This window comes from Carassius gibelio, chromosome A1 (assembly GCF_023724105.1).
Source record: "Carassius gibelio isolate Cgi1373 ecotype wild population from Czech Republic chromosome A1, carGib1.2-hapl.c, whole genome shotgun sequence".
NCBI lineage: Eukaryota > Metazoa > Chordata > Actinopteri > Cypriniformes > Cyprinidae > Carassius > Carassius gibelio.
In genome coordinates, this window is record NC_068371.1 from 30,882,476 (window position 1) to 30,906,679 (window position 24,204).

The window sequence follows — 24,204 nt, forward strand, 5'->3', positions numbered from 1 at the left end:
TGAATCAGTGATTTACTGTTTAGTCTCATCTTTAGAAGTATGCATTTTCCTAACATTTCTTATTTGTATATTACAAATGTTATTTAAAATATTAATCTCATTACATTATTTACTGCAGCTGTAATTTTGCTGTGTAAAATATTTAACTTTATTGGTAACAGCGCTGTAGTACATAATTAATTTATTGATTAATTGTAAGAATTTGGCATGAAAGATATGAAAATTTCACTGTATATAATAATAAATAACTTTTTTGACAGAGATTGTACTCTGTTTTCTTTACACATTAAAACACATTAAATATATATATATATATATATATATATATATATATATATATATATATATATATATATATATATATATATGTATATGTACAACGTATTTTTATCACAAGTTTGGTCTTAAATTTCACATAAAGTGGTATTAAAAGGTTCTTCAAAACACTGTAAAACCCAACATGTAACTTAACTTAAACCGTTTGAGTAAATAGATTGCCTTGATTTACATCATGAAAGTTTTTAAACTTTGCATTTAAGTAATTAAGTGATTAACTAAGTGCTGATTGAGAATTAGTGATGAACAGCTGCTGTTAACAAACAGAATCACTGAAGAAAAGAGAAACACAAGAACTACTACAACTGACTTCAGACACAGACTTAGATGAAATCAACTGAAATAAAATACATGAAATCTCTCAAGATCTGATTAAACAACCCCACAAACAGCATCAGCAGCTCCACTTATTAATAACCAGACTGACTTTATTTCTGTCAGACGTCTACAGAAGATCTTATTGAGAATGAACTAAGGTTTAGATGTTGATTTATTGTTTCATTTGAAGTAACCATGTTAGAGATCAGTGTTTGCTTTAGTTGGGCTCTTGACCCTTGATTTCTGTCTTAGTCTTTTCTCTGGCTGTTATAACCATGTGTTTCTGAAGCATATTTGTTGTAACTCGAAAACCTTGTATCTCAGACCTCCTTTCTCTTTTCTTCAGTGATTCTGTTTGTTAACAGCAGCTGTTCATCACTAATTCACAATTATCACTCAGTTAATTACTTAATTGCAATGTATATCTTCTTTCAGTGAACTCAACTGAATTAAGTTCAGAGTACTCATAACTGTTAGTTTTTTTCAACTTAAATGGTTTAAGGCAATCTGTTTACTCAAACGGTTTGAGTTAAGTTTACTTGTCGAGTTTTACAGTGTAGTCTTAATATGTATGGGATGTATATATATAACTGTTAGATGTGGTGAAATATTGGAGTGAAATGGGATTTAAAAGTCTGTGATTTCAAATTAACTTTGTTAAAACTTTGTTTTGATTTTTTTTTTTTTTTTTTTCTGTTTTAGATCCTCCCAGGAGTGTCTCAGTCTCCATCAGTCCATCTGTAATAATGGAGGGAGATTCAGTGACTCTGATCTGCAGCAGTGATTCAAACCCTCCTGCAGAAATCAGCTGGTTTAAAGGAGGAACATTTATAGGATCTGGAAGAATCTACAGCATCTCAAAGATCAGATCTGATCACAGTGGAGAATACAAGTGTAGATCCATCAATGAACATGGAGAGAAATACTCTGATGCTGTGACTTTAAACATCATGTGTGAGTTTTATGAATCATATTCTATTTTTTAACCTGCTTTCTTCATTATTTGTCAGTATATGTTGTGGTATCTAGTCCTGATAAATGTACAGTATGGTGTGTATGTTTGTCTGTATTTCAGCAGTCAGATGTTTCTCGTCAGTAGCTCTAGCTGTTTCTGTTTCTGCTGTTGTCTGTGTTTTACTCGGTGGAGCATCCGGTGCTTTCATGATGTACATTTGGTAAGACGCTGGTTTCACAAATAACTGCTGAATGCTTTCAGGGTTAAAATATACTTGTTTACCACACATGCATGTATAACAGTTAAAATCTACCGTTATGACATTAAGGGATGTGTGTGATTTCATAATGCTGTGTTTATTAAAATGAATCTATGAACATTTCTAAACAACATCCGTAATGACACAGACTATTTGTGTACCACACGGGAAACACCACTGACAGTGTTTCACTCCTCTTCCTCTTCAGTAAATACACTCCTGGCACTCAGACATAACACCATTATATTCTGATATATCACCTCCTATAGAGGACTCCTAAACCACAAAAACACAAGACAACATGAAACAACACAATCTAAAATATGTGAAATAAATTCAGTATAAACAATAACTTGTCTCCTACAACATTATTGTAGAAACAGGTTCATTCAGTCACTGATCGAGGTCCTCCAACATCACAGCAGATCAGGATATGTAATATCTATATGAATCTCTTTAAATGTGCTGTTTATTCATCTTTCTTCTGACAGTCTTACTAAAAGGATGAACAGAAGATCAGCTATGAAGGAGTCTGCGGTGAGATGATCAGTTATTTACAGTGTTTTTCTGCATGAGAGATGTTTCCCACAGCTGCTGTATGAGCCGTACACAGATATGAAGAGTACAGGACACCTGATTCTATAGTCCTGGATTCAGTAAACAGTTCCTCTCAATAATAAACTCAGTGCAGTTACTCTTTCAGATTTTAAACATGAACTCATCTGCTTCTGTCTCTGTAGATCTCTGATCCCGGTGAAGACACATATACAGCTCTTGAGCTCAAGTCCACGACCTCTGACCTCTACGACACACTCACAGTAAGTGAGACGTCAAAGTCAGATCATCATCACAGATGATCACATGACCATCTCTCGCTCTCTTCCTCACAGACCGTTCGTCCCAGACCTCCTGAAGACTCTTGATCCTAAACATGAGAATCCATCAGTAAGTGTCTGATCTGCAGCTCCTCTCAAGATAATCCAGAAAACTCTCTTCAGTTCTAGTTTGATTGTTTTATCAAGCTTGTGGAAGGTTTATAATGTTGTTGATGAACTTCAGTCAGTCGTTCTTCTTCTTCTTGTTTTTTTCAGATCAACAGGAAGATGATGCAGTGAGAGGCGGAGCAGAGAGGAACCAATCCTGAGCTATGTGGGCGCAGCCACATATGATTGACAGCTGTCATTAATGAATAGTTGGTGAAGCCTTTTATTTCTTTATAGTTTAGGAATGATGTAACAGTAAAATTAAATGTTATTGTATAGAAATATAAATATGAAGTAAGCTCACTGTTTTAACATTTTAAAAATATATTTGCCTTCAATATTTCAATTTCACACCTTCACAATGGACAATATAAATATATATATATTTTTGTCTCAATATGATCAGCTTCAGTTGTCTGTCCATTGTGTTTGTGTAACTTATATAGTGTTTTTTTGTTTGTTTGTTTTTTATCCAATGAAATCAATATTTTGTGTAAATTTTACTTAATTCATGTTATTCTACTCATTTTGAATGTTTAATTCTACTTAATTAAAATGTGTTAAATGTAATTAATAACATTGCTTGTAAATTTTTGACACAATTTTTTTGAATAAATATAGAGAATCACTTTTTACAGTGTATGAATCTCAAGAATGGTGACAAACAGCATATTCAGACGAACTGTAAGAATCACAAAAACGAAGCTACTATTGAATTGTTGCTCATAATTTATTCATGCCGCAAAGCATGATGGGAGCCATAAATGAGTTTTGATTGGTGGCACCCAGAATGCAGTGCAACATGCTTTTTGATGGTCATCATTGTTGAGGTTCTCAGGCTGATTCTTGATGTCTGTGTGCCTAAACAAAAACGCTTTTTTTTAACAAGGTTTAGATCAGAGATACTTCTAAGAATCGCTCAGATAATGCTGAAAAAAAACACCTAAACTTACATTGCATAACCAACAGACACCTGTCATTGATCAGACACACCCAACTCAGAAACCCAGATCAAATGATAATGCAAAAACAAATAACACCATCTGGTTTAATTTCCTTCTTGGCTTGTCTAGCTGCTGTATCACAACTAGTAACCAAAATAAATCTGTTTAAAATTTTAAGGGTCAAGAGTTCAACTAAAGCAAACACTGACCACTACAATGGTAAGCAAATTTATTATTAGTTTTTCCTTCAGTGATTCTGTTCGTGAACTTTAGGTGTCTTCAATAACTCTGTTTTGGGGGCCTTACAACCTTTTGAACATGATGCCTGTATCATATCTATGTAAGCAACAAAAATGCAAATTTGTTAAAAGGCTGATGTCATGTGCATGCATATAATGTTTTCGAAGGGTGTTTGATGATCGCCAACTACTGTCCTGGCATGCATAACATAGTATTCTTTAGAAAAGTGTTTTTTTTTTTTTTTTTTTTTTTTTTTATCCAATGAAAACAATATTTTTGTGTAAATTGTACTTATTTTTTCATGTTATTCTACTCATTTTGAATGGTTAATTCTACTTAATTAAAATGTGTTAAATTTAATTAATAATATTGCTTGTAAATTTTTGACACAATTTTATTGAATAAATATAGAGAATCACTTTTTACAGTGTACGATGGTTCTTCTGTGTCACATGACTCAGTCTGATGGTGCAGTTCTGCTGTTTGTCTCCCAGATACTGAAGCCTCTGATTGTATTCAGGATCCTTACACAGATCTGGAGGCTCTTTACCCTTTACAGGGTTTCTGGTCCAGAACACTTTCTCAATCTTATATCCAGTAGGTTATGTATAAGTGCAGCTCATTATCACTGATGAGTTCTTTAGTGTACAGATGTGTGAAGGACTGTAACTCACACCCCAATCAGCAGAAACCACTGAAACACAGAATACATCAGGAGGAAAATTATGTTTTATCAGCTACAAAAGAAAATGAACATGATGATACTTTTTAAATGAAAAGAGCAACTTGTTATAAGGAACTATAAGCTAATTTTCTCAGAATTTATTGAGTGAAAAATGATGTGAAGCTGATCATCTGTTTTTGTGAAGGGTGTTGCAGAAAAGCACAAAGGAGTGAAAAGAGAACCAGCTGTAAGTATTTAACATATTTACTTCTGAGAACAAGAATCGAAAAGTGTTACACTGACTTTTTGTCCAATCAAATGCTCCCTAAACCACATGACACTGAGCAGCAAATAACAGAAGACTACTGGATATTTATAAAAGACACAAGGCCTTTGCCGTTTCTCATCTAAACTTCCTGTTTTAAAGGAAATATGTGACCCTGGACCACAAACCAGTCTTAAGTCACTGGGTTATATAATTTATGTAGCAATAGCCACGAAAACATTGTATGGGTTAAAATTATTATTATTTTATTTTATGCCAAAAATCATTAGGATAATAAGTACAGCCCTTACGCAAAATAAGTTTATTCAAGTGTGCTATTAGTATACTTCTTCAGTATACTTTAAGATTAAGATTTTATGTACTTCTCAGAAATGCTCTTCATGTACTTCTCAGAAATATACTTAAAATTACGATTAAAATTACGTTACTTGACTTATACTTACAAAAAGTCTAAATATATTTGAGCTATACTCCTTGAATCTGTGTTTTCATTGGTTTATGGTAGAGGGTGCTAGTATGCATCTTCTGTACAAAATGTTCAAAAATACACAAGTGAAGAAGAAAAAGAAACACCACCCAGCAGGCACAGTACATCAATGTGACGTCAGGAAGACGTTGGACTCCAACTAATCCAACGTCAGTAAGACGTCATATTTTGGTTGAAAATTTAAGTCGGGTTGACGTCTAAACCCAACTTTGTTTGACGTCAAACTCCGACATCAGACAGACGTTGTATTTTGGTTGGAATAAGCACCACACTGCAACAAAGGGTGAAATGCATGGCTGCACATTAAATATCTCAAGATCTCAGCAGAGGAGGATTAAACAACTCCACAAACAACATTACCAGCTTCACTTATTACTAACCAGACTGACTTTATTTCTGTCAGACGTCTACAAAAGCTCTTATTGAAAATTAACAGGGGTTTAACTCTTATGTGTTTAATTTCCATAACAGCATAAGAGTTAAACACCATAACAGTGATTAGTGTTTCCATTAGTTGGGCTCTTAACACTTATTATATCTTTTGGCTATTGTGGTTGCTGTGACGGTTTGTTTGTCGAGCATATTGCTGAATATTGTTCATTAATAAAAAATAACCACTTTGGGTCAGTGACTATAAAAATAATTTTCCTCAATCATTTTTCTTCACGATTATGAAAACTACATCACCTTATTCTTGTTTGTGGCTCCTTTTATAACAAATTATGTGTTTTAGTAAACTCTATTACAGGAACCACAAACTTACTAAGCCAAGAGTCAAACTACCCAACTAAAGCAAACACTGATCACTATAATGGTGATCAAACATTTTCAAATAAAACATCAACATCTAAACCTCTGTAAATTCTCAAAATAACTTCTGTAGACATCTGACAGAAATAAAGTCAAACTGGTTAGTAATAAGTGAAGCTGGTTATACGTGTACTGCCATGCATTTCACAGTTTTTTATGTTTTTTAGGGTGGGGGGTGTTTATTCCGGCCAAAATTCAGCATCTGCCCAACGTTGGATCTTGACGTCAACCCGATTTTAATTTTCAACCAAAATCCAACGTCTGCAAATTAAAAGAGTGTTAAACACTGTATTAAAAGAGTCAGATGTGTGGCTGCTGCTGATCTGATGCTTCAATACAGAAAAACAAACACACTCATACTTCAATGAAAACTGATTTCTATAGATGAAGCTCATGTAACACATAATTCCTGACAAAATTGTATTATCAAAGACCTGATAATGAGTGATTATGAGTAGTTTCTGTGTGGTGCTGATGAAAAAGGAAGATGAGATGTTACTGTGCGTGTCCATTTTATGAATATCCAGTAGTTCTTCGTTACATCACAGTCTTGCATATGATTTGCTGATTTCTTGTTCATCAGTGTGAGGCGGTTTAGGGGAGGGACTTTCTCACTCTTCAGAGCGTCTGATTGGACAAACATCATCATATCAACAGATCATGCAAATTTTTGACCTTTTTTTCTCTGAAGATAGTGTGTAGATATGATAGAGGGTTATGTGTCAAAGGACTTTATTAGAATAAAGAAGATCTCAGAGCTGATAGACATGAACATCAAGCCACAAAACTCACATCTTTATAATGTTTAGAGCAACATTAATAATTTTTCGTCTTAATTTTCACACTTATTTAGTGAAGCATGATTTTCATGACTGACTTATTTGATATGCTTTCACTTACTCCATCTAAACTGAAGAAATAATTCCCACTCAGATCATTTATCAAATGGTTTCAGACATGTCCTAATTGAACTATGGCCTAATCCTGATTTAGTCTAAACCCAGCCTGTGAAACCAGACCATAATATTCAGATTAAGGCAGCAGAACAAAACAGCTGAAGTGATGTTCATTGGTGGATACAAGCACTGCCTTATTTCACATTATATTCCTGCTATTAAAAACCATGATCTCGAAATACTCAATATTATCAGCTTCTGATAACGAAGCACTATTTTTCTGTAGTTTTAGTCCAGTATGTTGTTCTGTTGTTAAGGAAGGGACACTGATGTTTCTGCAACAAAAAAACAAAAAAAAGTGTTAACCACACCAAGTCTAAAGATAAAGTTCACGTGATAAGACAGACCTGATGAGCTTCAACATGGTAAGACAAACACACTCATACTTCAATGAAAACTGATGATTATTGCTCATATAACACACGAGTCTTAATGTGAGAAATGTTAAGAATAGGGAGATGTAGATGTACTGTTCATGAGTGTATAAGAGCTGATTAATGCTGTATTATAGATATATTTGACGCTGATGTCGGTCAGAATGGCTCCTCGTCTTCCTCTGATCTTTCTGCTCATGATTCACGGTGAGTCTCTGTTACATTCACATTACAAACTCTCTGATGGTTTTATTTAAGGATTCACATATGTGACCCTCGACCACAAAAGAGTGAATTGTTCAAAATTGATTTTTGTACATCATCTGAAGGCTGAATAAAAACTTTTCATTGATGTATGGTTTATTAAGATTGGACAATATTTGGCTGAGAGACAAATATTTGAATATCTGTAATATGAGGGCATAAAAAAAATCTAAATACTGAGGAAATCGCCTTTAAAGTTGTCCAAATGAATTCTTAGCAATGCATATTACTAAGAAAAAAAATAAGTTTTGATATATTAACAGTAGGAAAATTACAAAATATGTATCATGGAACATGATCTTTACTTAATATCCTAATGATTTTTAGCATAAAAGAAAATGTGTTCATTTTAACCCATACAATGTTTTTTGTGGCTATTGCTACAAATATAACCGAGTGACTTAAGACTGGTTTTGTGGTCAAGGGTCACGTATTTCCTTTTAAACATGAAGTTTAGGCCTTGTGTCTTTTATAAATATTCAGTAGTCTTCTGTTATTTGCTGCTCAGTGTCATGCGGTTTAGGGACGTGTTCATTGTTCAGAGCATCTGATTGGACAAAAAGTCAGCGTAACACTCAAATATTTTTCTGCTCTTGATCTCATAAGTGAATGTGTTAAATACTTACAGCTGATTTCCTGGTTCTCTTTTCACTCATTTGTCTCTGTGCTTTTATTTCTGCTTTTCTGCAACACCCTTCATAAAAGCTGATGTTGAACTTCACATCATTTATCACTCAATAGATTCTGAGAAAATTTGCTTATAGTTCCTTGTAATTAGTTGCTGTTTTCAATTAAAAGTATCATGATGTGTTAATTTTCTGTTGTAGCTGATAAAACATAATTTCTTCATGATGTATTCTGTGTTTCAGTGGTTTCTGCTGATTGGGGTGTGAGTTACAGTCCTTCACACATCTGTGCACTAAAGACCTCATCAGTGATAATGAACTGCACTTATACATACCCTACTAGATATAAGATTCAGAAAGTGTTCTGGACCAAAAACCCTGAAAAGGGTGAAGAGTCTCCAGATCTGTCTAAGGATCCTGAATACAGTCAGAGGCTTCAGTATCTGGGAGACAAAAAGCAGAACTGCACCATCAGACTGAGTCATGTGACACAGAAGGACCAACACATGTACTGTTTCAGATTCACAACTGATAAACCTGATGGAAAATGGACTGGTGATCCAGGAGTGACTCTTACTGTCACAGGTGACTTTCATGAGGCTGAGCTCTTCTTCTGTGCATTATGTTGAATAATAATCAGTGTATGACAGCAGCACTAGATATAATGTGTGTGTTGTGTTCAGATCTTCAGGTGGAGGCTCCTGAGAGAGTGACAGAGGGTCATAATGTCAGTCTGACATGTAAAAGCAGCTGCGCTCTGACTGACAGAGCAACATTCATCTGGTACAGAAACTCACAGCCATTAACTGAGAGAAGAGACAGAAACAATCAACTCCTGCTGCAGTCAGTCAGAAGAGAGGATGCAGGCAGATACAGCTGTGCTCTACATGGACACACTTACATCTCTCCTGCTGCTCAGCTCAATGTCACCTGTGAGTACAGAATGCTGTTTTCTCTTAATAGTTGACTTTGGAAAGTCAACAGAGTTTAGGACTACATATCTCTGGTGTGACAGAATAGCTGTTTGGCCAACTGCTAATATCAACATATTCAATACATGACATAAAATTTTGCCAATCAGCGTCCTCAAATCTAATCCAAAAAGATGATTATTTTATCGTCCCTAATGAGCCACTGCTTAAGTCAGAACTAGTCCTGAATACAGCAAACCAGTGTAAAGTTTTGATGGATGATGATTATAATTATGGTAAAGGCACAAACACATTTCAATGAGTAAATTGACTTTTGAGTCAATGAGTCAAGTCCTCAAAGAGTTCAAGTTAATTAGATAATTAAGTAACTAATTAAATGATGATTGTGCATTAATGATTAACACCTGCTGTCATCGAGAAGTACAGATAATCAGATGTTGTTTTTTCATTGGTTAAAATGATGTCATCATCATGGAGATCAGTGTTTGAATTAGTTTTGTTCTTGACCCTTAGCTTATTGTGACAGATCTCTCTCTGTATGTGATGTTGTGGAAAAAAAAGAGTTCTTTGATATGTGAAGAAACTATTGTCACAATGAGCTGGTTTAATAATACATCAAAATGTTTTTTCACATGTATAGGTTTTGAATAATCCCAGTGAAACTACAGCACACACACACACAAAAAAACATTGTTCTAATATTTACAGGGAGAGAGTGAATTTTTTATTTGTGCAACACATATAGAAATAGAGTGCTTTTTAGACACACACAAATATCAAGAACCAGCATATGAATATCTACAATGGTGACAATCAACAAAATGCTTCATGTTGAAATACATGAATTACTCCCATAATGCACTGCAGTATGAATAATTATTTTCACCACTGTTGAGGATCATATGATAAATGGTCATGGCTAAATGGCTAATCCCAATGTGCTTTTTGTTTTATTCCTTAATATTGAAGCATTATGGTGGCATTTACGTAATGAGATTTCTCTTTTTTTTTTTTTTTTTGTGAAAGTGGAGTACAGTTTAGTATGGGGACACAAACTCAGAATTCGTACTCTGCATTTAACCCATCCAAAGTACACACACAGCAGTGAACAGACAACAGTCCTCTCTAACCACTAAGCCAGAAATTATTTTATTTAAAAGTACAATCAATAAATTTAATCAAGAGCATACAGTCATCAAAAGCATACATTAACTGCTAGATCAAGATTTGTATCAGAATTGCACAAGTGTTTGCCATAAAACAATAATGCAATTGCTTAGAAGAAAATTTATAAAAACAGCTTAAAGGCTCAAGAGCTCAACTGAAGCAAATTCTCACCACAATTATGGTGGCAAAGTTTTTTTTCTCCCAGTTGTTTTCATACAAGGCTGTGGTTAAAGTCAGTTGTAGTTCTTGTGTTTCTCTTTTCTTCAGTGATGTTGATTGTTAACAGCAGGTGTTCATCACTAATGCACAATCTTCATTTAATTAGTCACTTAATGATCTCATTAACTTTAACTCTTTGAGGACTTGGGATTTGACTCAAGACTAGTTTGTGACTTGAAAGGAATGACTTGGTTCCTCCTCTGATGAAATCAGCTGCTGAGTTCATGGGTGGAGCAAAAATATGGCAGGACTTTTTGGCCCCTGGATTACCCATCTCTGCATACATACATACATGTGTGGATAGATAGACCCCCCCCCCCCCAACATAAAAACATTCATCTCACCCCCCGCCCCTTTACACACACACACAAACTTCCTGCTTCAAAATGAATGAGAATGTGACATATTTGAAATGGACGTGGTTTGTGACGTCGCAATTGGATATGGGCCGGGTTGGATGTCCACCGCAGGCTGCAGCGATATGCTCCTCAGGCATTCTGTGCCCTGTTCTACTGCCACCCTTTAGACATTAAATACATCTTTAAATATGTCTATTCATTTGTCCATTTAAAAAGTGATTTATTTACATACATTTTTAAGTTTGAATTATTAAATTAATAAATGGATTCTTAATTTGTATTTTTAAGTGGCACTCTTGGTCCTCCATATTTGTCATACCCAGAGGGTTAATGTCAGATTATGTTTTGATGTCAGTTCATTCTTATTCTATTTTATTGTATTTATTTATGTACTTATTTATTCATATAATGCATGTTTCCTATTATGCTTTTTATATGTTGTGTTTTGTTATACATCACTTTTGAATTATTTTGGCCTCTTGAATTCTAGTCTTCTTTTTTTCCCTTTCTGATAAATTTTTCTTAAACGTTTTTTTTTTTTTTTTTTTTACTGTTTTAGACCCACCAAAAAGTGTCTCAGTGTCCATAAGTGGATCTGGTGTAATAGTGGAGGGAGATTCAGTGACTCTGACCTGCAGCAGTGATTCAAACCCTCCTGCAGAAATCAGCTGGTTTAAAGGAGGAACGTTTGTAGGATCTGGAAGAATCTACAGCATCTCAAAGATCAGATCTGATCACAGTGGAGAATACAAGTGTAGATCCATCAATGAACATGGAGAGAAATACTCTGATGCTGTGACTTTAAACATAATGTGTGAGTTTTATGAATCATATTCTATATTTTAACCACATACTCCTGCTTGCTTATTTATTTGTCTGATGCTGTCACTTTAAATGGTATGTGTGAGTTAATGATCAGTTGCAACCTTGCTCAAAATATCCAAATTCACAATTTAATAATCTTTCTTTAGAATTTTAATTTGTGCATATTTTAGATCCTCCCAGGAACGTCTCAGTGTCTATAACTGGATCAGGTGTAATAGTGGAGGGAGATTCAGTGACTCTGATCTGCAGCAGTGATTCAAACCCTCCTGCTCTGAACTTCAGCTGGTTTAAGGAGAATCAAAGCTCAGCTGTTGGATCTGGACAGAGTTTCAGTGCACTACAGAGTGGACGCTTCTACTGTGAGGCTCACAATCAACATGGATCTCAGAGATCAGACGCTTTTACTGTCACAGGTGAAGCTTTTATTAACACACTCCTGGATCTTCATCATCATTCATCAGTTTGTTAATTATGAGGATCTTCATCTTTCAGCTCATCCAGGAGCTGATAGGAATGTGATTGTGATCGCAGCAACATCTGGAGGATTATTAATCATCATCATCATCATCATCATCCTGTTTATAAAGTCAGTTCAATAAAAACTGCAGTGGGTGTTTAATGTAGCTAAATATTATAGCAAGAATTATTAGAAAACGTAATAAAAAACAGCATTCATATGTTCTCCCTGTACATTAAGTCTGATGTTATTGTCTATTATCTGTCAATGTAACAGGAGGAAAATGAGTGTTAAAACTGATCTCACAGTTACAAAGGTAAATCATCCAGACACAACTTGACTTCACGGTACCAGAATATTGATCATCCATTGTCTGTGTTTCAATTTGTTGGACTAATTGTGCTGGGAATGAACATTCATCATTCAATTCAAGGCTCCTTCTGTCCTGTTCTTCTCCAAACCATGTTTGAATCAAGGAAACACATATTTTACATCACTACATTAATGTGATTTGATAAAAAGCTAAATTTAGAGGCCAACTTCTATATAAAAGCTTTACCTCACCTATGAAAAAAGCTGATTAATTTGTCTTAATTGTGTGTTTTCTTGTCTTTCAGAATGATCTTTACGCTGATGTGTCACAGAGAGTTTCAGTTCATGCCGAGTCTCTTTCTGAACCTGATCCAGTCAATGATGCTCTGTATGCCAGAGTGAAACCCAGCAGATCCAGAGGAGAAACTCCTGAATCCAGAGATACTGAGGAGATCCAGTACGCAGCTGTCCAATATCACCGAAAGAAAGAGAAGAGCAGACCGGAAGATGAATGTCAGTATGACAATATAAGGGTCCATCAGCATGATGCTGCCATGAGGTGAGAAAACAGCAACATTAACCAGCACAGATCATGTAATCAGAGCTGTAACACTGTTGTGATCCTGTTTGATTTTCTTTTTTTTTTTTCTTTTAGGCAATCAAATGTTCAAACTATGGAAGATGCATCAGTAATCTACAGCAGTGTCAAGTGAATGATAGACAGCAGTGGACACAAAGCCTGTGCTCGACTGTTTTATGAGCGATTGTTGTATAATTGTACACTTGTGGAATAATTTGGTCATTTGTTCATGTTTTGTGTGTTTTATATATATATATTTGCCATATATATAGATAAGTTATATATATAGATTATATATAGATACGTTTATCTGATTTTAATCTGTTATTAGCGTAGAATTTGGCGTTTCCAGTATTTTTGTTATTCTGTGTCAGACATGAACTTATAAACCATAAATATACTTCGCATGAAGAAATATAACCAGGATCATGTTATTTGCAACTTATAATTCATTTTCTCATCTGAAGTTAAGCCAAATAATGTCACTTGTACTGCAACTAAAACTAAACCTTTTCTAAAAAAAAAAAAAAAAAACAATATTGCATTCATCAGTATTCAAAACGTACAGTGTATGTTGTTTTACAAGCTAACGAAATATGTACAACTTATTTATAATCACATGGTTTAAGTATTTTATTTTATGTATTATTGTATTTTATCAAAAGTGTCTTTTTCATGTTTCACTTTGTATGTTTTTGTTACTAGGGTGGATGCTTCAATAAACTTGGTTGATCTGCAAGTCATTTAAGGCTGTAGTGTTTTTACTGGATTGACAGGACATCTAGTGGATGATTTGTGAATTATTCTTCATTGGTGGGACATCCACCTCCTGCAAACTGATTCTTTTTACATGGTCAAGTTTTACAAATGTGGATCTCATTTTCATATTGAGTCTGTTTTATTGTTTAAAAGTCCTGTAATTAAGGTCTAGAGAATAACTTCCCCAGATTGAGACTAAATTAATGTAGAGCACAGCAACAAAATGCATTGATTTTTTTCAGCATTAATCAGCACAACATTATATTATTGGTGTAGAATCTAGAAATGTATAGTACACAGTGCATTGCCATGACACAAAAATATCAGAATTCATGCTTACACCTGTTAAGATTTATTGAGTGATGATAGACCGTTATTGAAGGCAGCTGGTGTAAACAAGCAGAATTTCCAAAGAAGAAAATCACATTTTTAAGTCACCATTATAGTGATCAGTGTTTACTTTAGTTGAGCTCTTAACCTTTTAATATTGCATTTTGTTGCATTTCAGTATTAATATATTATGAGTAGATTTGTCCTTGTAATTTATTTAATTGTTACTATTTTATTTTACTCTGTTACCTGAAGTGTTGAACTGACCCAGACTTTATTTGCAATAGACTTTATGTGCATTTATTTGTCCATCAAATGACTCTAATGTACGAATGCACAACATAGATTTTCAGAAATATATATTTAACTTTTCTGATTTTTCAACATAAACACTTAACAGAATAAAGTCAGTCAAGTACAGTACAGTACATCACACATTCACCAACATGATATTACAGCTGCTGAAGCAGGACTTGAAATGTGTTACACGACAAGCTCATTTCTGAAAGGAAAATTTCTGATTATGGAAATTATAAAGGAATAATTAGTAGTAATATGTAAATTATTTAAAGGAACAAAAGATTATTAAAAGTGAACAGTAAACTTCAAATATTCATGGAAACATAAGCTTATAAATTTGAATAAATGCTAAATGATAAAGTTAACATTATATTAGAAATATTTTTTTAGTCATCTAAAGTTTTTTCTTAAAACCATCTGCAATGCTCTGCATAAATTTTCTTGGTTTCTTAAATATCTTGGACTCTCCAGTCATGACTTTGTTTAGTTTGTCATTTGCATCTTTCATGCAGTCAGTGACATTGCTGACTTTACTGCTGACAGCTTTCATGCCATCAGCAGCTTCATTCAGCATCTCGGGACCATCGTTCAGTTTTTTGATGAAATCCATGTCTTCTTGTCTTTATCTTATTTTAATTGTCCTCCAGCACATGAAAGTTGTCTGTAAAAAATATGGATTGATGAATGAGACTGTGCACATCTTTAAGAATATTGAAGCGTTACATTGTGCCACTTGTGAGCAATTTAATCACCCTAATATATTCCCGTCTTTATCGTAGGATATAAAGAGGATATCTTACCTTCAGCAGACACTCAGAAGTCAGAAATAAGTTGAGCTGCTTTCACACTTGACTGCACCTGCAATGCAACATAAGCATTATTTAAATGAACATATACAGTTATTGTTAAAAATAAATGTCACACTGAGGGAATTGCTCAGGAAAAGATTGAACCTCAGAAATAGTATTAGTGTGAACTTGTCACTTTTTTTCGGAGAAATAATTAAAGTTACTGATTGTTCAATAGACATACAGTATAGAGCTGTTCAATTAATAGTAGCTTGGATAATTTGCTCGGATGGTCACTCTTTAAGGTTTTAAAGCTATATTGATGGCCTTTAATATTGAAAGGTTTTACCTCAAACCCAGAAGCTGTAGTCGATATGAAGTCAGTTTTCTGAAGATGCTGCTGTCTGTCAGGTGAGATTGATGAATTTAGCAGTGCAGATGAAGGAGTGAGTCTCAGATCATCTCAAGTGTCTTTATATACTCAATGCATGGAGAAACTTACACGACACTTTAGAAGTGATAATATCGCAATGCTTCTTCAAAAGAATATGTTGCTGAGAAAGCATCTAATGTTTACTTAGAAAGAATGTGTCTAATCATACAATTGCATACACTCTCAATAAAGTATCTAAAGAATGAGTCACAAGATGATTTTCCGTTCGCATATATATGTAATTTGTGTGATTGAAGTTCTTCACAATCTTTTGCTGCATAAACACAACAAATAATATTTATTGCAGTTGTATGCATGTTTGCTGATATCTTTGTGATCTTTGTTGAAAAGTTAAATCAAGCCAAAATAAGTCTGTTCCAGGGAAACATGCATCTGTAATCTGAAGATGGTCTACTTTCCACAGAACATCATGTGTGGCTTCAAATTAGGGATGTACCTTGAGAAAAAAAAAATCTATAATAGTTCAAGAGTTCATATCGGAAAGCTAAGCTGATGTAATGTACATTTATATATTAATTCTGCTATAAGTAATGTTAATTGAATGCTTAACCAAACTCAAATCAATGCTGAAATTGGTTCGTCGCACAGGGGTCTTTGCTCTGAATTATTTACTCTTTGTGAAGAAAGAAATTCACATAGAAAATAAACTGCAATATTACTGTGATTATTTCCAGTCATATAATAGTTTTAATTCTGTTTGTATTTATGTATTGTTTGTAGGCTCAATGTGTCTGAACTGATATGTGCAGCGGTTTTGTGCAGTTTAGTGAAAAACTGAACAATTATTTTTATTTGCATTAATAAACATTAATAAACACTTTTTTTTTTTTTTTTTTTTTTTTTATAATGAGTCCACATTCAACACAAGCCAGGTGTTTTTAAAATAAAATCTTTATTTAGCCTAAAGCGATACTTTAATTCTTCACTTGATTAGATTATATTACAAGTTTCACATAATCAATTACACTGACATGCAATATCATCTGATGTAAGATATAATAATGATATGAGATATAAATACAGAAATGTTGTGTTATTGCATGAACAGTTTGCATAACTTTCCATAGAAGTGATAAATATCTGACAGCATCGCTGCTGAAACTTGTCTTGAAAGATAACCACGCAGTAACTGTTTTCTAACAAACATTATTTTGATATAGTTTTCAAGTATTCAAACAATGAAAACAGAAAGACCACTCAGCTAGGAATGTTATTGTTCTAAGACTGTTCTGGGAAAATGATATCTGTATATATGTTTTCAGCTGCAAGTTTTATTTTAGTTGGCAGAAAGTTCTCCTAAAAGGTAGGATACAATTATCTAAAATCAATATCAAAATTTATCAATAACATTAATAACTTAGATGTGGACTAAAATGTTGCTCAGATGTCAAATTTTGGTTGAAAGTAAAAACCCAGCATTTTCCAATTTCATTTAATAACCCAAAAATAGTATTTCCATCTTCACTTGTTATAAACCAGGTTGACTTTATTTCTTTCAAGTATTTATTGTGTTTAACAGAAGTTTAGATGTTGATGTCTGTTTAAGATTAAGAGTTTGGATTGATGTCACCATAATGGGGATCAGTGTTAGCTGTAGTTAGGTAAATTTACACTTGCTTTAATATAGTGTGTGACGATGTAATGGTATTAGTATTTAACATGTATTATAAACTCAATATTTCAAATGAACAGTTTTCTAATGATAACACCAGTGCCAGTACCTGTGTGAGCTCTCAGGTGGCAGTATTGTGCTTTAACACTGACACTGTCACACAAGAAGAAGATGCAGTGCTCACAGCTACTCCGAGGAGGGCCGTGTTTATTAGGCATGACTTGTTTCCTCCTCTGATGAAATCAGCTGCTGAGTTCATGCGTGGAGCAAAAATATGGCAGGACTTTTACTCTTTGCCCCCTCGACTAAATTTCAAATCACATCAGAAAAGCATTTATTTTCAATGAAAATTAAGTAATAATCAAAAAGGGTAGGTGTAGGGAGGGCTTTATTGTCCCAATAAGGTGGCATCCATTAAATTAGACCCAATAAGTTATTATCGGATCCTGTTTTATAATGTACTACAATTCTGAGGTGCAGATAATTGCCACTATTTGCAGTAAGTAGTACAAAAGTATAAATAGCAGAAAATCACAACTCTCTGAAGACAAGCTTCGGAAGCGTCTCATTCATTTTCATACCACGGACACTAAACATTCTGAATTATACATGCAGACATTCACATGAGGAGTTTAGCAACAAATCGGTCAATCAGAGAATTCATTTTATTTTCCGGACCACAGTGACGGCAAAGATCACAATATATCGATATCGTGAATTTGAATGGCCACAATAAACATGATATGAAAAATCAAATACTGGAGCTGTTGTGTATCATATTTGATTTTCCTGTTTAGCTTAAATAAAATCCAAAATAATTATCCACTTAAGGGAAAAATCTGAAAATCTCTGACATTTATTTCTATTCCAGAGTCTTTAGTATGGCTTTTCTTGAAGACGGTTAAGGCAGATGTGAAGACAGTTAATGCAGATGTGTAGATGTTGTAAGTGGAAATGAAATTAATGTGCCCTAAATAGTAAAAGTTCACAGCTCTGGTATTATGAAAAAAAGTAGGCATTTGGTAAAACTGTTTGAAATCTTATGTTTATTGTTTTATGTCCTTTGGGTTGGCCGTTGGCTGATAGTTTGTCCTGCATTAATATTGAAACCAAAACTAAGATCACATCGTATTATGAGAAATTTTAAAGAAAAAAATTAGATGGATAATTTGTAAGACTAGTCTAAACCTCCTATGTCTTAAGAACTAGACTGACCAACTCACAGGTATTCAAGGGGTAATTAAGTTTACTTTTCAGAAGTAGACCCATAACTGGAATAAAAGTTAAAGTAAAGACGTAAAGAAAAATGATTAAATGAGATACTTGTAAGTCTAGTCTCTAAGCAGAGAGTTTTTTTTTTACTGTTATGCAAACTGAGCAATTATGTAAAAAAAAAAAAATAAAATGTTTGGTCATTATCGTGTCATTTGTTGTCAGGTTTTGTTCATTTTGGCTATTATTTTGATAAATACCCACCCACCCCCCTTAATTACTGTTGCTATGACTGACTCCCCATGCCTCTCTCACGACACACATCTTGTTCTCACGCGGTGAAAAATACACTGACAACACATTGACAGACAAGACAGAGCAGCTTACCATAGATAGCAAGTGATAGGCTACTTTTGTGAAAATTTCACACAAGACAAAATTTTTTACATTGTTGAAGTTTAATTAGCATAATTGTCATAAATCTAAAAACAATCAGTGCTGATTTATGATAGCCTACAATTATTTAATGTAATTTGTAGACACTGTGAGAACATTATTACCAGTGAATTTATAAAATATTGTCTACTTCATATACATAAAATCTTCTAATAATTTTTGGTCTAAAATAAAAGTTTTTGCATGATGAGTGTTCAAGGATTATTATAAAAAAGCATAAACTCTCACACTACTTAGTCGTCTAAAACTTTCTCGATGCCATCTGCAACGCTCTGCACAACTTTTCCTGGTGCCTTGACGATCTCTTTTGTGCCTCCGGCCACCGCGCCGGTCAGTGGAGACGTCAGCAGACTGAAAACAGCGTCCACCCCTTCACCGGGCGAGCTGGCGCTGTCGATTTTGCTGCTGGCTTCTTTGATGCTGTCTGCAGCTCCTTTCACCATCCCCACCGGGACGTCCACCACGGCTCTGACCACGCCCACCGTTCCTTCGGCTACACCAGCTGCCACCGCGCCCACCGCTTTGAAGAAATCCATGAGGTCACGGGATTCCTGCGAGAATGCACGTCTGTTTATTGTACTTGTTTTTCTGTAGTTTCTTTTATTAAAGTTTATTTATTATTAAATCTTAAAAAGCCGTGGAAATTAAATAAAAGGGTAGAAATTGCATGTGTATTGTTTATTTGAATAAACTCAATTTATTATTATTATTATTATTATTATTGGTTCAATGTGTATGTATAAATGCATACTGTTGTGTAAATGAATAAGAATGTTATCATCCATAACAATTTATAAAATAAATAAATAAATAAAATGACAGAATGTTTATATTTGGGTTAGAGGTTGCACTAATCGACTAGTCGACTTCAGTGCTCTCCCATGATGCTTTAAGCTGGACGTCGACTAGTCACCGATCCTATAGAGGGTGCTCAACCAAAAAAAAAAAAAAAAAACTAAAATCTTAGAACAAAATAGCTTAGAAACTGAAAAGTTTACGCATATACTGTATTTGTTGATAACTACTTCCCACAGTGTCTATACTACTAGATAGATGCTGCCATGTAGAAATAATTCACACACACAATCGCTCTCACTAATACATTCATATAAATGTAATCTGTGCTACTTTGTCTGTTTATGATGAAGAAAGAGCAAACATCTGTGAGGAATATTAAGACCCAAAGGCAAAAGAACTGATAAAAATGAGCTGTTATAGGAGCAATAGCCGTGTACACAGAGCTGTGTCATATGCCATGACTGTGCTCAAGGAGTTTTTTATAGTTTCAGACTTATTTGTTCATTATTACGTCATCAGCGACTAGTCGACTTCGACTAGACTTTTATCACATAAAAGTCGACTTTAAAAAATCAGTAGTCATTCAACCCCTAATTTGGGTGAACTATCCCTTTAAGCATTAATATCAAGATTTCCTACCTCTATCAAACAATCTCTCAGGAGCAAAGTAATAGTCTTCTTAGACTTGAGTACCTGTAAATACAGAATAAGTTACTATACATTCTAAACACGCTACTAAACATGATAAAGACAGCTTTAACAGAGCGTCAGCACTGACCTGAGGTCACAGATGATGAGGTGTTTCTTCAGAACAGACTCTCGGATCATCTCAGGGGTGTTTATATACTCATTGGTGGAAAGGAAAACAAAAACCAAACAGTGGGAGTGATTATGTCACAATAGATTTGTTAAGAGTTGAGTTATAGAGAGGCTGTTAATTATTAACCCGTAAGGCACGTGAAAGGCTTTCTGTTAATGTTTTAGAGACAAGAAACAGCAGCAGCTCTGAATGGATTAATTCATTTACAGGTGACTATGACATGCCAATCAAAACCCCAGAATCTTTTTATTTTTATTTCTTAGTTCATCTGCTCAATTTTGCAAAATGCAGATGGCAGTTATTCTGGCGTCAGGTTTTGGTAGATCTTGCTGATGAAGAACATGCTCAGGTTGAATGATAAAAATTAGCATGTTAACTGTGAGGAAAATAGCTAAAGTTAAATTCACTTTCTGCTTCAAAGTGCTGCTCTTTCACCCAGAAAAGACTGATACCATCTGAGGATGTGGTGCACCTAAATTATGTTTTATCTGTGTAATCAGCCTTTGAAACAATTCCAACTCAATTAGTTAATGCATCAAAAAAGCAGCAACTAAAAGTTGCATAAAAAAGAAAGAAAAGTTTTGTTATTTAAAATAAAGATAGTAGTTAATCCACTTTATTAGTGTCTGCAAGAGGGCCACATGGATGTGTTTTAAAACAGACTAATTTCCTTCATCTTTAATCTGAAAAAATACAAATAAAGAAAGCATGATGTCACCAAAGAACAAGTCAATATCATATGGTCATATTCAGGAATGTGAAACACAATTATTTACTTTTGCAAAGGCTCAACACACACAAAATAATAACCTGTGATTTTAATATCATTTCATGATTTAATATATCATTATTTATCATTTAATCTAAGCTTACTAAACATTTATAAGAGCTCTAGCAGGAGTGTCTGGTTTTCCTCCTCTGCAGTTATTAATGTATAATTAAAGACTCCTGAAACAGTGGATACAGGCCAAACTGAAAGACACTGAGTTACAACAGTGAGTATGAATCATTACCTGATAAAGCAGTAATCAGGGATCAGGAGATGAGATAAAACTCACAGTCAAGTATAATCAATGCCATTGTCATACTTCATTAATTGTCCATCCTCATTTGCATAAACTCCTCCCACTGAGATAAAGAAAGCAAACACTGAGTAATAGTTGCATCCTACAGTATATTTCTTAATGTTTTAATGTTCTGAGTGTATTTGGAAAATTAAAACATTCCTAATAAATATTACTAATTCAAGGCCTACTTCTATGTGTTGTTTATTGAAACACTTGAATATACCTTTACTTATTAAGATATTTAATTACTGTCCAGTTGTCTCTCAGCATCTTTCATGCAGCATGTTTTGAAGGGTGCATTAATATTCCAAAAATCACCCACAATCCTTTTCACGCATCCCAATTCACTGAAAGGTTTGGTGGACTGCACTTGCATTTCAGTAAAAATCTCAGTGCTTTGAGAGCTTCTGTATTTGTGTTTTCCTCATAGCAAACTGGGATAAAGACATTTTGTCAATAATAAATGATTACATTATATTATACTGTAGCATAATATATGCAGGAGAACCCCGCCAAACCATGTCTATTTTATCCCAGAACATTATTTTTTTTAACTGGGACCCCCCTCGAAACGTGATTGAGCTAGTTTTGGGCTAAATTCAGAGTCGATCTAGGGTAGATTTTGTTGTGAAACTTGGCAACCCTGTTTAAGATACAGCTTTCTAACTGAGAAGTATCCATAGTCTCATTTTCATCTTGTTATTTGGAGAAGCTCCAAGTGTTCAAACACATCCATAACTCTGATATTTTCCCTCTGTGAACGGATTTCCAAGTCTTTGAGTTTCGCTCTTGTTTTGTTATTTCCTTTTGCTATTGTCCATGTAAGTCAGAGTCTCGCCTAAATCCTGTTTATTCACGCTTCTGTCACGATATTTGCAGAGGTAAAAAAGAAATCCAGAGCTACGACGTAGAAAAATACTGCTATAACACAAAATGTGATGCCTAAGTTGTTTTTAGGTTTTCAAGCCTTCTGCTGCTGCCACTAGGGGTCCCTAATAAAGATACTCAAGCACATTAATTCATTCGATTTACTCAAATACTTTACACATCAACAGAATTATTTTGATTATATTAGAATATATGTTTAAAAAAGCCATTTCTCCATCGATTTTGTCGTTAATTTTAATTTCTGGTTACTTCTTCTTCTTTTTCTCTTAATATTGTGTCAAAGAAAGTTCTCTCAGGAAATGGTCAGCAAGAAAATGTCATCGTCACACATGGATATGAGCTACACACCACCAGTAAAAATTGGTCATGTATTTTCTTCACGATCAACTAATAACCTTTGATTCTGTCATCTGTCTGATAAAGTGAAATGAGAGATTATTGCAGTGAAAAGTGAAACTGAAAGTACAGTGCTCTGCCTGAAAGTAATAGCCCTGATTTACAAGAAGAGACCAGCAAAAAAAAAAAAAAAAAAAAAAAAAACGCTCTGTGCAACAGAATAGTCCTTGTTTACGTATACATGCACATTGGGGGGGGGGGTGTCAACATGTGATTTCACTGTATTACAACTGTCTCATCTAAATAGGATGACAACTGTCAGATGTAACTGCAGAGATCTAACAGAGGTCTCCGTGAAGTACGTGTGCTGCCAGGAGAGTTTCAAAGAAAGCGTCTCTCTTACAAAAACAAACACCCGGCTGAACAGAAACACTCAGCACACACACAGAAGATTGAAGATAGTCACTGTTTTATTATTACATATGTGAGCTTTTTTTTTCTCCTTTTGGCAGTGTTATATAAAACTTGGACTGGTCATGGCATGGTGTTATACCAGATATCTGACCAGATGTCATTGATGGCTAAATAAATGTGCAGCCTTTGGTCTATTTCTGGTCTACTGTGTGCATTGTGTAAGTTTTGCAAATGATCAAAGCTTTGTTTGTTTCTATTACAAATATGTGCAGCATTAACAGCGACGGACTGGCCATCTGGATGTTCTGGAGAAGTCTAAAACCACCATCCATCTAACGGCTGTCGGCCTGGTTCATCATCAAAGAAAGTGTCCGATTAAGTGATATTAATAGTCGACAATAGGGGGCGCTAATGCATTTTACTTTTGCTTATAAGAAACCAAAACTGGTGTACACGGCCAGTTAATGTGGACCAGTAAAACTGACTGCCACCACTGATAAGCTACTACTAAATATTGTAGAAAGTTGATGTGCAGCGATTTGTATCATAAAAAGCACTATACAAATAAACTTGAATAAATCTGGCCCCTGGTATAAAGGAGAGAAAATGCTGGCCCT

The 24,204-nt window shown here is 34.4% G+C and overlaps 2 protein-coding genes and 1 long non-coding RNA gene across 3 annotated transcripts in view; 1 reads left to right on the top strand and 2 right to left on the bottom strand.

The window, feature by feature from the left end:
• Positions 1–4,414, top strand: part of LOC128025880 (B-cell receptor CD22-like) — an 84,012-nt gene extending 79,598 nt beyond the window's left edge. The window contains exons 10-14 of the mRNA XM_052612502.1: positions 1,785–1,829; positions 2,360–2,405; positions 2,609–2,686; positions 2,759–2,813; positions 2,960–4,414. Of these exons, the coding sequence (XP_052468462.1) occupies positions 1,785–1,829; positions 2,360–2,405; positions 2,609–2,686; positions 2,759–2,791 (202 nt within the window). The 3' untranslated portion in view covers positions 2,792–2,813; positions 2,960–4,414. The remainder of the gene's footprint in view (positions 1–1,784; positions 1,830–2,359; positions 2,406–2,608; positions 2,687–2,758; positions 2,814–2,959) is intronic.
• The window catches only part of LOC128027257 (B-cell receptor CD22), a 198,603-nt gene that overhangs the window by 72,410 nt on the left and 101,989 nt on the right, over positions 1–24,204 (bottom strand). The window lies entirely within an intron of this gene.
• On the bottom strand, positions 18,348–20,954 carry LOC127938673 (uncharacterized). Its single transcript, XR_008148779.1, has 3 exons — positions 20,841–20,954; positions 20,702–20,755; positions 18,348–19,815 (listed from the first exon to the last, which is right to left on the bottom strand). It is a non-coding gene; the product is annotated as an uncharacterized LOC127938673 (long non-coding RNA).